The following is a 14642-nucleotide window of genomic DNA, read 5'->3' on the forward strand; positions in this document are numbered from 1 at the left end:
CAAAGAGTAAACAGACAAGACTGAATTGTGATTTTATTATCAGTTGTGTGATATAAATTGTTTCAGAAAAATTTAAAACAAAAACACAACAACAGAAAATCACTTCAAAATAAATAGCTTATTTTACGACACTAAAAAAAACGTACAGAGTAGTAATCAAGTAATTAGTTTGATGCTATTGACAGCAGATAAGTGACGTAAGCCCTGCTCCAGGGGATAAGAGAAAACATTTGGAAGGAAGCTGTCCGCGTCCCCTCGCGTCGCTTTGGTTCAAACAAGCCTGGATTCCCTCAGTGTGGTCAGGGGCATGAGGCAGAGAAAGAGGTGATGGGGAGGCAGAGCAGGGAGCAATAGGACGGGTGCAGGGGCTGGACTTGGCCAGGTGAGGGCTTGTAGGACCTCCAGTCTGAACTGCTTCCTAGTTTACAGCACAGGGACACCTCACACCTGCAGACACAGAAGAGATAAAGGATACTGGGGGGGCACGATGACGGCAACAGACCAGCATTGATGTTTCTTAATGCTCATTTATTGCTCAGCTCTTTTGGGCTGTTTGTGTGTGCGCTCTCCTGCAGCAGAAAGCGTGACGGCGCTCTTTAACCTGCCGTGTTCTGCTGCAGGAGGGTACAAAGCATTACAGCGGTCTTTACTATAATTTATAATTCATAATACTCGGCGGGCCGGATCAGAACGCCCAACGGGCCGGATCCGGCCTGTGGGCCGTAGTTTGCCCACCCTTGCTCTACACTGTACATTTAACTCCTCTAAGCAAATAGTGTATGTTTTTACTTACATTTATTTAGGAAGGCATTGAGGACAGTTGAATTGTAATGGGGGTTCTTCACATTGTTGTATTGGTTCTTTTACTCAGGTAAAGGTCTAATAACGTGATGGTGCTCTTGTACCTGGTGACACGTTGGATGAACTTCTTCTCATCCTGATCCAGACACACGGCAAACGTTGTCCCATCCTCTTCACCGTCCACCTTCACCTCTGATATGGAGATGTGCTGCCAGGGGGAGGGAGGGAAGGAGAGGAAGTGTCAGGAGATTGCGTTTCAAAGGCAGAGTGTCATGTTTAATTCCAACCCTTCACCTGGTTGTATCCCTTTTTAGACTTGGAGCTCTGCCTCTTTAGGACTTCTGTCATTGTCAGCTGTAGACTTTCTACTTGTGTATCTGGACAGACAAGATTCCATGTGCTTAGACAAAAAATAAAAAACCTTGCTCGCACATGATTAAAGGACCAGACTGTCACTGTCACACACCTAGCTGCTCCGGTTTGCAGCAGGCTTTGGAAAGATTTATTGATGTGCAGACCACCTCCGTCTGGATCCACTGACTCCTCCCGCTAACAGCCACCTGTACGCGGGTGGAGACGAGGCAGGTGTAAAAATAGCTCACACTGTGTTATTGTTTGTTGTTCTACGGGAGTCAAAGCAAGGACGCGTACCTTGTTGTAGGCAACACTGAGCGCTAGAGGGACGGCCTCCCGTTCTTCCTCAATGCCAAACCTTTTGCTGGCAGAACCTACAAAAAGACACAGACTACACATGAGTGTGTGTGAGTGTGTGTGTGTGTGTGTGTGTGTGTGTGTGTGTGTGTGTGTGTGTGCGTGCCTGTATGCTGTTGTGGCTGTCTGGGTGTGTCTGTCAGAGTGTGACTCACCCATGGCCTTAACAGCTCTGGTTCCAGCAGTGTGCCCGAGCTCCAGAGAGTGAATAAACACTTCCCTTCTCCTCTCTCCTCCAGCCAGGGTCAACTGTCCGGAGGAAGGAAACAAAAATAAGAATCAGGTGTGAGTGCACGTGTGTGCGTGTGTGCGTGTGTGCGTGTGTGCGTATGTGCGTGCTCCTCTCACCTCAACCTGGTAGAGCTGCACCAGAACAGGCTGGTCCGCATGTCGACAGTAATAGAGCACCAGGTCAGCCAGCAGGGGGAGAGTCTCCACGCTGCTCACCGACTCATCGGCGTCCTTACAGGCAGTCTGGCTCACAGAGAACACGCGTGAGGGAGCGGTGAGCATGCAGTTGGTGTGAGCGGTACAGAACCAGCCTTTAATATTGAAATGGTGAAGTATCACCTTTGTGTGCGGTTAGATTTTAGAAAAAAAATCTGAATAATGTCAAGGACTTTCCTATTGTATTAAAATATAGTTGTATCTTGGCATTGGAGACGATTTTAACGTAGCCTAATTGGTTTGTTTGTTCGGCATATTTTATTGTAAACTTTACTGTTTCCTGTTTTTAAATGATTTCATATCATCGCCCTGTGTTTTACTGTGCTTTACCGAGCAAAATCACCCAGCCAAATTCCTTGTGTGTGTAACGTACCTGGCAATAAACAGTCTCTGGTCCTTTGTGAATGGCTCACTGACGTTCCACTTTAAGGGACTGTATGGACATTATTCGACTGAATCTCATTACAATAAACCTCACAGTGTGCCAAATATATATTGTTACATTGTCTACTCTCTTTGCTCATTATGTGACTCATGGAATCAGACAAAGGTGCCACGATGAAAAGGTACCTGACAGAGGACGTCAGAGGACAGGCTGAGCAGACTGAGGACGTTCCGCTCGTACCAGGGGTCCATCATGCCCAACACCTGGGCGATGTCAGTGGTCCTGTCCTCCAGCACACTGCCGTTAGACTCCTGTGAGGATGAAGTAATACAAAGTGTTTATTACACAGTCAAGGAATAACCTGTCGGCAGGTCTGTGAAAACGATGTGACTTCCTGAGGAGTTATTATTATTATCCATTATAGTGACTGATTTCTGTGACTAGCCACTCGGCTGGGAGCGTGAGAAGATCCTGTTCCTTACAAAGGGATTCCAGGCCGTTCGTATCTTAGGGTGAGGTTCCCGGTTAATTACAGTTCACAACTGACAAAACAACATCTATTAGTTTCCTGGTCTCCCTCTGGTGTTATCTCCCCGTCACCCATGCATCATTACATCTGTCAGTTGCACCTGTGCCCCATATATTAACTACCTGCCACACTAATACACACCTGAGATAGGCGCCACATTCAAACATAACATACACAGACATAACTAATGGCTACTACACTCATATTGTTAGTTCTCTTTCCAAGGTGTGACAAATCTCTCTGGCTAGTGTTAATGCTCCTCCAACAAAAAAAACATTAAGTCTTTTTAGCTCTTTGGTTCATCAGATGAACTCCTCCAATGGACCATTTGATCTCTGACCTGCTGGGAAACTGCTGCAGAGCCACTTGGAATTTATTAACTTGTGCAATTAAACGTGATGGATTGCTGTAACAACTTATATTATTTACTTACTGAAATGTATTACAAAAGACTAACTAACATTAATTGTGACCTGGTAACCTTTATTATTACTGACTTATTACAGCAAATATGATGCTTATCCTTCAATAATTACTATATTCATTATTCTTTCAATTTCTTGCAAACCTAATAGTTGCTGCAAAGGCTGTATTGTACTGTATATATACACATGTATGTATATATATATACATACATCTACACAGACAGACACACACACACACACACACACGCAGGTACATCTGATAGAGACAGATGTTCTCACCACAGAGGAAGGAGCTCTGGTTGAACTTCCTGTCGGCCCTTCAGTTGATGTTTGTCCTCCTGTGCTTCCCGTAGTCCTCCTTCTGGTGGGAACAAAGTAAAACTGCAGTGTGCATGTCTTGGTGAGTCGGGGACATTTACTCTCCTTCTGCTGCAGGTCGCTGTACGCCCTGGCCAGCCTGCCAGCTTCTTTGTCCCCTCCGAACACCACCACTTTGACCAGCGTGGGCCACTCTGCTGCGTCGCTTTCGTCGCAGCTCAGGATCGGCCTCCTGTGGACGCACATGTGCTTTCGGGGGGAGAGAGGATCCTGTCTAGCGGTGGGCGCATGCAGAGGATGGACTTGTCTGGACAGGGACCTGGAGAGTTTGAGCTGCGGCCCAGTTCTTTGGTGGCCCATGCTCTGGACCCGGCGGCAACTGCTCGGGCTGAGGGGAGCCTTGAAGAGCATGGAGAAGCGCTCAACTCCCAAGATGGATCTGGACTTCTTTTTGGGTTTCTTCCTCAGCTTCGGTTGGCCATCTGGTCCTCCCTCTCCTGTGTCCTTGTGCGTTGTGTCCTCGCTGAGGTCACTTTCCACGCCTGATGAGCCAGACGCCGTGGAGACCACAGACCAGCTGGAGGAGAGGGAGTAGCCAGAGTCCCTCGAGGACGAGGAAGTGGAGGAGACGCGGTGGCTCTGAAACTCATGGTCCACCTCGTCTTCCTCATCCACGCTGGTGTCATTGTTATCGTCGTCATCCATTCCGGATTTAGGGAAACAGTCTGCAGGTGAGTCCAGGTCGGACTCGCTGGAGAGAATGTCATTCAGAAAATCTGCATGAATGGAAAAGATATTTGAGATCAAAGAGGATTTGTACGGTTCAAGACTCCTGCTGAATAATAATGCAGGAGAGTTATTCCAACTGGACTAATTACCTAAGTTGTCGTTTTCCCAGGAGCACGTGTGACATTTGGGGAAGGGCAGCATGAAAGTCTCAACAGCCCCTACTGAGAGGAGGTCATATTTACGTTAAGGAAGCTCTAACAATCTTGAGAAGCCGTAGATTCACAGCAACACTTCACACATTTATCCACCTCATGCTCACACTGTCTGTCTTACCAGCATCTGTGCGGCCATCACTAGGAGCAGGAACAGTGAGGCCATCTCTGAGCCTCTCCATGCTGCTTAGCAGAGCTCGTCGAGCTGTCCTGAGATCTACCATCGAGGCAGCCGTCTCCATGAGGTCAGTCACTGCCTCCACGAGCTGCTGCAGCTCCTCAGGCTGCTTTGTCTGGAGGAACATGAGGCAGTTTGTTTCGGCGAGAAACTAGAAAGACAGACTGAAGAGGAAGTGTGGCATCCCAAGGTCGGTCACCTGGAGGGCAGCGCGGAGCGCCCGCAGGTCGTGGTTGGCGCCCAGTGAGGCCTGAAAGCAGTGCAGGATGAGGAGGATGGCGACGTCTCTGCTGGAGTGATGGGTGCTGCTCAGCTGCTCCGAGACGGATTGGACCTCTGGAGGGACGTCCTCATCTGGGTTCACCAACAGCACCATTCTAATAAGACACACACACACACACACACACACACACACAAAAATAAGGAGAGCAGTGATGTGAGCTATAAAAGAGTCTGAAGTGCGATGAGGAAGTTTAAATGTTACAGTTAAACCCAAAAATCCCAAATACATATTTTTCTAGGTTGAAACTAGATTGTTTTAGTGAGAGTTGCTCACAACTAGGTGTGTGGATTATGTTGGGTAAACAGGTCATGATTTCTGTAAATAAACGTTGGTGTACTAAATAGTCCCATTATACTGGAGAGGAGGCAGACATCTCCACGGCCGATAGCTCCAAAACTAGGCAACTCACACCAAAGCAATCGAGATTGATAAATAGGATTAATTATGTATTTTTGATTTGGGGGTAAACTGTGCCTTTAAGATTGTAGAACTTACATGGTTTTGGAGCAGTGAATCTCAGGGGAAATACCCTGCTCTGTCCGAACCAGTCTTTGAAACGAAATACCTAAACCAAAAGTACAATAGTAGTCTTCAGTGTGAGTTTAGTATTTCTCAGTGGGTAAACACTGCCCCCTTATGGTCACACTGGTACATGAAGAATGCCTGAATGTACCAACACAGCCCTGTCAGAAGTACCACCTCATCAACCGCCAGTCATGTTATAAATGGGATTGACTATATACATACACAAACCCTTTAATGTAGAAGTATCCTTTGGTGGTAAATCACTGGTTCAAAAGATACTTTCGATACTGGAAAGAAAACGGCGAGGTGACGCTCGGACCGTTCTTTATTGCCAGTGCTTTAGAGTGTCAGTGCTACCTGGTGCTCTGAGCTCCTTGTGGATGATTTTCAGCAGGCGTTTACTGGCAGAGCTGCAAGGCTCCGGCCAGGTCAGGAAGCCGTGAAACAACAAGTAGGCCTCCTGCAGCACGCCACAGTGCAGCGCCACATGAGGAGCCTGAGAAGAAACCAGATGCAACCGGCTCAAAACAAGAAACAGGAATAAATTGGAGGAGTCTGTGCTTCTTTCTCTCCTGATTAACAAATGACGCTGGCTCACTTGAAGGAGGGCTGAAGAGAAGAGGAGAGTGAGGGGCACCACCAGTTCATACCGACACTGCTCGAGCACCTGGAACAGATAGGGAGGAAAAAACAGAAATCACGAGATGAAGGCCGTTGCTACTCATCATACTTTAATTATGTTGTTTTTCAGATCTCCACCTGCGATGTTTTCCTCAGTAGTTTCTGCAGAAGGATGAGGAAATTGTGGGGATCTCTCTTCACAAGTTCCTCCAAACACCAGCGGTTTATGCACAGTCCAGCTAATCAGGAAGACAGAAAAAGGTTTATTTCTCCTTTTGGGTTTCATCCTGATAACAGGCAGTAGACATGCTATTTAGATACGCACGTTCACAACCTAATACTCAGAGAGACGGGGAGGTAAAACTAAATGATTACGCCAATCTCCCTTCTGGACAAAAGGTCAGAAGGAAGTTATTTCTTTCAACATGATACTCCTCCATACTGTCTGTCGCTCCTCATTCTGTGTGTCACCACTTTCAATTCCCATTTTTCTCTATAAGATGGACAATTCGTTTCTGAGTGTTCTGATAATTTATGGCAAAACTATTTGTTTTCATGCACTGACCGATTTTGAGATATTGGGCTATTTTCTGTCTTCTTTCAGAGAAGTGGAAAAAAAACATCCAACATCCAATATTTTTACTACACTTTGTCTGTTTGCATCTTTAGATTTCTCCTAAAATCACCAAACGTTAATATTAGATATTTGCATATTTTACATGAAATTTCTGAAATACTAAAATAATACAAAAAAAATATTAATGTAAGTAGTAAGTTTACACTATTCACCTGTATACCATACATTCTTATGAGTTTTTGAGCCAGTAATCTCTTCACTTCAGTACTACAGACATAAACCAAACTTTCCAGTTTCATTCCTCTCTATATTCTGAAGGTTTTCACAATGAGGCTTTGTTATAGAACATTATAAACCTAAAAACATGGCAACATTTGTTTTGTATTATTGTGGCTGTCAACAGTATTTTCTGGTGTATGGAGTGATAAAAAGAGATATACAACATTCCCCTTTGTCTGAAGTTTTGCTTCTAACATGTCAGCAAAATGAAACAAGAACTTTGATCCTGTCTTTATTCAATGTGTACATTTATGTTCTAAGTGTTCTGATGATTATGCAAATTAGCACATATCTAACAAGATAATGCATAATTTGGATGTTTGAACCTCCATTTTCTGAAGACTAGTCATACAAAAAATGTCTTGTCTTAATGCACGTAATCAACTGGGGAAGTTTAAAGGCAATTAGTTACATTTAGTTTTTACACTATACACGTACAAACTGTTTTCAACAATCGGATTTAGCATATCATCTGTACTTTTTGCCAGATGTATATTTCTGATGTTAATTGAGGACCCAAGTTAAGTTACAATTTTCAGCACTGATCTGGTTTTGCGTTGCCCCTAAAGGCGGGTATGGGATCGGGTCTTACCGTTCCAGAGTTGTTTGTCAGGAGTGTTGAGACCCAGGCCACTGAGGCAGCGCTCAAGGATATGCTGTATGCGATCCTCCGTGCACGAGCTCTGCTCCACCTTCGGCATCATCTTCTGCACAGGCATCACAACATCCAGAACACAGAAACACAGGCGATAAACCAACAGGAAGTCCCCAAATAAAAACAAGTATTAAACCCTAATATTGTGTTAAACCATATAAACCAATAAATAAACCAATATATTATGTCTCTCCAGCAGACCAAACTTCCTCTTATTGCCGTTGCCGAGACTAAATAATCATTATTGTTCCTTCCTAGAGACAATAAAAGAACACTAACCCGAGCAACAACGAGCAGAGTTGCAAACACAAATGTCCACAGAAAAGACGTCAGAACAGAAAATACAGCGTGCCACTTCCCACTGAAACCAGTGATTCACAGACTGTGAGCAGACCGGAGACGAGCTGTTGAACAAACAGCAGCCACAACTTCTTCGACTTCTCTATTTCCACTTCATTCTTAAAATTAGCTGCTGAAACAACATTCCATATAACTCAAGGTGGGATGGAAATGAATCCTGTAAAAGGACAACTTCCCATTTCATCCTAATTAGTCTTGTTTACAAAGACACGTGTGTAAACGTTTCACAGTAAAGACTGTCAATGACAGTCAAGGGAAAATAATCATTCAACTATGTTATGTTGCTTACTTTGGATCAATTGACAACTGTTGCTTGGGTTCATACGCATTTGATGACAAACAACTAAAAACCACACTGATCACAAACAAATAAACCATTACAATTACATCTCATTGAGTCAAGGCCTGTTTCAATGCATATTGTGATTGATTTAAAGAGAGAGGAAAAAGAAATGAGACCACCATGAGACATCCTTGTTTATGTGAAAACATATATATACTTTCCTCATAAGTATATTTGGCTTCCAGGATGTCGATGTGCATACGGAAGCTGCAATTGTGCCCAGCTGTGGCAGATGTGTCACTGTGACCAGTATTCAGTAATGTGTGTGGTCACAGGACTGGAGAGCGGGGGTCACCTGTGCCCGTCACAACAGGAAGAGGCTTCCGGGAAGCTCTGATGCAATGTTGAGACGGGACAGAGGGAGAGACTGCATCTTGACTTGTCGAAATAGGTTCAGTGAAGAGTGTGTGCACTGCATTGTAGAGCAGCGGTGCCCCTTTAAATGGATTTTAAACTGGGTTATTGAACGCTAATAACTAAATTATTAAAGTAGGCATTGTTACAATATTCTTTATACAATTTAACTGTCAGTGATTGGTTTGTTAGTTTAGTCATGTTTGCATTTGGACAAATGTTTCAACCATTTAACCATTGTTTATTAGCGAACTACAACTGTTTATCCATTAATTTAGGCTAACTGCTTCAACAGTTTTATTTATTACTTTAGGCTAACTCCTTCAGTAGTTTTATATATTACTTTAGGTTAACTCCTTCAACGGTTTTATGTATTACTTTGGGCTAACTGTTTCAAAAGTTGTATTTATTACATTAGGCTAAAAGTTTCAATAGTTTTATTTATTACTTTAGGCTAACTGCTTCAACGGTTTTATTTATTACATTAGGCTAACTGTTTCAATAGTTTTATTTATTACTTTAGGCTAACTGCTTCAACGGTTTTATTTATTACATTAGGCTAACTGTTTCAATAGTTTCATTTATTACTTTAGGCTAACTGCTTCAACTGTTTTATTTATAACTTTAGGCTAACTATTTTAACCATGAATCTATGACTTATCTCTCTATTTCAATTGCTTGTCCATTACTTTTGACCTGTTTCAATAGTTTTAGCTACTATTTCAAGCTTCCTGTTTCGACTAATTTATATATTACTTTAAGCTAACAATTTTAGCTATTTAATGTTGTCCATTGTTTTACCTGACTATTTGAACTTTTCATCTTCAGTACTTTGCTAACTATTTTATCTGTTTATTCATTACTTTAAGCTCACGATTTTAAACGTGTAGCTAGTTAGCTAATTTCCAGGTTTTTGCGCGTTGTCAAAACATGAAAACGTTCAGGCTCAGAAGCTCATATGTGGATATTTTTCACTATATTTGTTGAATTTGAAACTGCAGAAGTAACTCAACTTCACCTTGTAGTGGAGTAGTATACAAAAAGCACTGACTGGGGTTATCTAACAACAGGCTAAATGAGTCTATCCTGAATTTACCTTAGGGGATCAATAAAGTACTTATCTATCTATCTATCTAAGTGATGATAGTCTGCCAAGATTTTAGTTTCAGTCGAACAATAAAATAATTTCAACCTCGTGAACTGCAAAGCATGAAATTACTATATTAACATTCTGCATATTAAAGCATGAGGACCTGATATAACCAGCTGCAAGCAAGTCTATTGAATCAATTGTGTTCTGAGGAAGCAGGTGTTACACCATTGTGTGTTGTCAGGCTTTATTGTCCAGCCCTGCCATGCAAACAATGAAATGCCACAATGAAAAAAACACAGATCTTTCGTTGGTCTCCTTTAAGATCATTTAAATGTGAGCGTTCAATTGCACAAGTGGAGGGAGAATGAGAAGGGAATAAGATGTACAGATGCCCCATGCACCGAGAAAACTTCGATATACTTATCACCTTATTTTTCAATAAAGAAAGAAATATTCTACCGAGACTCAATAATCTATACTCTGTGTAATTCTGCATGCACTGTTAACAGCCTTCGGCGGCATTTAAAAGCGGAACAGGAACTTTGCAGTTAGGTGTGATGGAAGTTGTGCAACAGAGGCTTGTTCCTATCTAGATAGAGAGCATGTGAAAGTCAAAATATGGCCAACCTGAGACAGGCATGGATGGGACATGTGAAACTACAGAGCAATGTATCCTTCTGTAAACATGTTACATAAAAAGAGACTGAAAATGCAGAAGAAAGAGCTGTGCGTCTTACCTAACTGCCGTTATCAGCGTCTTAGACCGTCCCAGATCAACCTCAGCTGAGACACACTCGGGGGGAAACAATACAGAGACCACATCCTCCTGTCTTGGGTGCTTCTCAAAAATAGACCCTCCGACTGCAGAGTCAGAGAGCGTGTGCTGCAAAACAGGAACTGGATAATCTGATAATGTGGCAGGAGGAGTCTTTTTACATTACAGACCTCGTTTAACACGAGAGCAACACACCTGGTCATGGATTTGATGTCTGTCAGGTTATGTTTGAATGTGTCACTCTGTTTTGAGAAATTAAAGCAAAAACGTATATCAAATAGATGTCACCTCACTGGTACTCATCCAAAATGTCCCAGATGTTTATAGTGAGCTGCTGTTTCGGCGTGTCTCCTGGCGTTCATCACCGCCGATGGCAACAACTGGCAAATAGGTGAATGTGCCAATGCAAAGCCAATCTTGTGTGTTTCCACAGGACAACGTGCTCAGAGCAGCTGTTCTCACCTTCCACTGCCACTTAGATGTGTGTTCGTCTGCGGCTCGCAGCGTTTCCAACTATTTACAGCCAACGCAGTTGTTTTGAGTTCAACTGGTTAAATGAGAGTTTACTTTAACGGTTGAAACCAGTTACGAAATTTGAGCCCAAGTCGTTTGGAAAATAAGAACGACTTCATGACTTTTGAGGGCCATTTAAGGGGTCACCAGCATTTACCCCCAGCGTGCCTCTCTAGATATATACAACAAGATGTTTGTGCAACAACTTGACCTCCCTTATGCAAACACTGCATGAATGTGTGGCCTATTCATCGCTGCAACATGCAAATGCCATGTGTTTAATGTCAACTACTTTTTTTTGTTGGGCATCTTCAAATCCCAAGATTCCATTGCATCATAATTATATTTATTGGTCGCCTAATGACGCCTAATGACTGAACGAGGGTACTTTTTAACATGCAATGCCAATAACCCGTCGGAAGAGGTCGCTGCTCCCTCTCCCTCCGCAGAGACCCTCACCAGTCTCCGACTCCTCTCCTGTGGACGAATGGACCCCCTTTCTCCCCTATTATAACAGAGAGGGGAATGGGACAGACAGAGATAGAGGTGGGCAGAGGTGTGACTGAGAGGACAGGCAGAGGCAGAGGGACACTCGGAGCCAGCTGGGCTTTTGCCATTCCCTATTATATTTAGGAATATCAAAGAAGGGTGTGTTTGTGTGGGGTTGAGAGGCTGAAGAACTGTCGCGGCAGTTGTTTTTTGTTCGTGCGTAAACTGGATAGGTTCACATTCTTAGGAGTTGCGCTTCACTTTCAGACTGAACGGTTTATTTGGAGGTAGTGTCCCGGGTTTCTTTGCCTCGTAAGAATATTTCATTCACATTTTGTTTGTTCCATGCTTCGCTAGAGTGCGTCCAACTTTCCCCAAATCTCTCCCAGAGCATCATTTGTGTCGTGACAGTTTTATACGTGTCTGGATTCTGCCTTCATCGTTGTTAATTCTAGTGTTATTAACTCTGATTTATGTGTTGTTGGTGTTGTTGTTGTCTCCATTACATTTCAGCGCGAGGGTCCCCTGCGGTGCACGGATTACAATGCAAAGGGTTTTGGAGGTTTGGGTCACCTTGGTGACAGTCACGGCGCTGACCGAGGGGGTCTTCGGAGGGTACGGGCTGAGCATGTTTGCCGCGCAGTCCTCCCCGCCGGACCCGTGCTACGACGAGAACGGCAACCCTCGCAGATGCATCCCGGACTTCGTCAACTCCGCTTTTGGCAAAGACGTGCGCGTGTCCAGCACCTGCGGCGGCCCCGCCACCAGGTACTGCGTGGTGGCCGAGAAGGAAGAGGAGCGGACGAGGGACTGTCACACGTGCGACGCCGCGGATCCCAAGAAGTCCCATCCCCCTGCGTACCTGACGGACCTCAACAACCCGCACAACCTCACCTGCTGGCAGTCCGAAAACTACGCGCAGTACCCGCAGAACGTCACGCTCACCTTGTCGCTTGGCAAGAAGTTCGAGGTCACCTACGTGAGCCTGCAGTTCTGCTCGCCTCGACCCGAGTCGATGGCCATCTACAAGTCCATGGACTACGGCAAGTCGTGGGTGCCGTTTCAGTATTATTCCACCCAGTGCAAGAAAATGTACAACAGGCAGAATAAGGCCGCGATAACCAAGCAGAACGAGCAAGAGGCCATCTGCACGGACTCCCACACGGACATGCACCCTCTGACCGGCGGCCTCATCGCCTTCAGCACCCTGGACGGCCGGCCGTCGGCGCACGACTTCGACAACTCCCCGGTGCTGCAGGACTGGGTGACGGCCACCGACATCAAGGTGATCTTCAGCCGGCTGCACACGTTCGGCGACGAGAACGAGGACGACTCGGAGCTGGCCCGCGACTCCTACTTTTACGCCGTGTCGGACCTGCAGGTCGGGGGACGGTGCAAGTGCAACGGGCACGCGTCGAAGTGCGTCAAGGACAGAGAGGGGAACCTGGTGTGCGAGTGCAAGCACAACACGGCTGGACCGGAGTGCGACAGGTGCAAGCCGTTCCACTACGACCGGCCGTGGCAGCGCGCCACGGCCCGAGAGGCCAACGAGTGCGTCGGTAAGTGTCCGTCCACTGTGGAAAGATTTGTTTTGCTGTACAAATCTGTTATTGAGTCATTCTATTATTCGATATCTGAGAAGAGGGAAAGCATGTTGTTTATTCGTTCATGGCAATTATAGATTTACTTTCTTTCTCGCTGGGAATGAATTACAGATACAATTATAACGCTCTTGATTTTGCTCCACGGAAATGTTTGTGGCTTAGATTAATATGCGGGTCTAATTAATATGATAGTGGCTGAATAAATCCTTGTTGGGCATAGAGAGAGAGAGAGAGAAAAGAAGGCCTCGAGCTGAAATCCCACAACCTAAAAGGTGAAAGAACTATCAATAATCTTACATTCAGAATAAGGGTTTAATTAAATAATGCAATTGAATAAATTGATTAAATTAGGAAGTCGAAAACCAACCTGTCCGCCTGCTGGTATTCTGACAACTTTGAATTGACTCAACAAAGTAAAGTACTAACATGAATTTACACAAAATACACTATTTAAAAGTGATTTAATAGAATATAGGAATAAATAAACTGCAAATTGCTGAAATAAATTGCTGAATTCAGTTATTTTATTTTGTAAGACATTTAATTGTATATCCATCAAAATCAGATCGGCCTTTTCAAATGCACACAATTTAACCGACTTATTAAAGACATTGTTCAAATAAAGGCTGGAGGCCATGTTTCCTCCAAGCCGAGAATGGAATAAGAAAATGCAAGTGTTGTTTCCAACTCTCAGAAGCTACATGTTTTGTTCAGAAAGCCTAACAAATGTGTCCACTTTGTTGACCCCTGATTTTTTAGCAACATTCAGGAGAAAAGAAAGGGCCGGAAGTTGTCTCAACAAAGTGCGCCAGTCCGAATGCGTAATTGCGCTTTGACCTGCGTCTAGTAGCGCTCTAATAGGAAAGGAAGCATTGCAGCCGCGGAGATAGACTGCAGGGGCGTGTTGTGTTTCCATAAGCAGGTGCTATTACAGATTGGACGAGCGATTGCCATTTTTGGCACATAGAGTATAAACTGTCACTTTAGAGCCAGTAAACTATTCAGAGAGGAGGACAAAGCCAGAGGTAATTTGAAGCCTGATCTGAGTTGTTGTTTTTTATTCCAGCAGCACTACCGAGCGAGTGTATTTGCTGTGATGCTTATTTCCAACGGAGTAGGGGGGGGGGGCCTTATATCAACAGCTCAAGCCCCCCCTCTGAGCTACAGCGACCCAAACCTGGAAAAGTAACAAGTTCAGACAGTGCCATGGTTTGCTTAACCAAACGGAACAAGTGAACAAGTTGTTCCCCTTGGCCTCCACCTTTTGCTGCTGCAAAGCCAGCATCTCGGTGTATTTTACTAAAACAAAAGGTTGTCACTTGTGGCATCCATCTCACTGTCAGTGGGAGGCAACCCCCGCCTCTTTCACCATTTCCCTTTTTGTGTGAGCGGTGTCATCAGATGAAGCCGCAGAAAAGCCAGACTGAGCATGTCTT

General features: G+C 44.4%; 2 protein-coding genes across 7 annotated transcripts in view; one reads left to right on the forward strand and one right to left on the reverse strand.

The window, feature by feature from the left end:
• Positions 1 to 16: 16 nt before the first annotated feature.
• Positions 17 to 10732, reverse strand: LOC117734629 (phosphoinositide 3-kinase regulatory subunit 5-like). Of its 4 annotated transcripts, none has more exons than XM_034538830.1 (18): positions 10563 to 10725; positions 7613 to 7727; positions 6303 to 6403; positions 6142 to 6210; positions 5901 to 6039; positions 5514 to 5583; positions 4935 to 5112; positions 4679 to 4850; positions 4495 to 4566; positions 3578 to 4392; positions 2530 to 2655; positions 1861 to 1986; positions 1668 to 1761; positions 1453 to 1529; positions 1268 to 1361; positions 1096 to 1178; positions 906 to 1009; positions 17 to 447 (listed from the first exon to the last, which is right to left on the reverse strand). In XM_034538830.1, the coding sequence occupies exons 2-18, from the start codon at positions 7722 to 7724 to the stop codon at positions 300 to 302; spliced, it is 2580 nt and encodes an 859-aa protein (XP_034394721.1). In that variant the 5' UTR covers positions 7725 to 7727; positions 10563 to 10725; the 3' UTR covers positions 17 to 299. The 4 variants fall into 4 exon arrangements, with proteins under 4 accessions (XP_034394721.1, XP_034394722.1, XP_034394724.1 ...); XM_034538831.1 differs by lacking the exon at positions 10563 to 10725 and adding an exon at positions 7955 to 8140 and having other exon boundaries at positions 300 to 447; XM_034538832.1 differs by lacking the exons at positions 17 to 447; positions 1096 to 1178 and having other exon boundaries at positions 904 to 1009; positions 1234 to 1361; positions 10563 to 10732.
• Positions 10733 to 11520: 788 nt separating this feature from the next.
• Positions 11521 to 14642, forward strand: part of ntn1b (netrin 1b) — a 35305-nt gene continuing 32183 nt past the window's right edge. Inside the window, exons 1-2 of one of the 3 annotated variants that reach the window (XM_034538838.1) lie at positions 11521 to 11659; positions 12116 to 13161. In XM_034538838.1, the coding sequence (XP_034394729.1) occupies positions 12147 to 13161 (1015 nt within the window). In that variant the 5' untranslated portion in view covers positions 11521 to 11659; positions 12116 to 12146. Of the gene's footprint in view, positions 11915 to 12115; positions 13162 to 14642 lie in introns of all 3 variants that reach the window. The other 2 variants (XM_034538836.1, XM_034538837.1) reach the window with 2 other exon arrangements.

This window comes from Cyclopterus lumpus, chromosome 8 (assembly GCF_009769545.1).
Source record: "Cyclopterus lumpus isolate fCycLum1 chromosome 8, fCycLum1.pri, whole genome shotgun sequence".
NCBI lineage: Eukaryota > Metazoa > Chordata > Actinopteri > Perciformes > Cyclopteridae > Cyclopterus > Cyclopterus lumpus.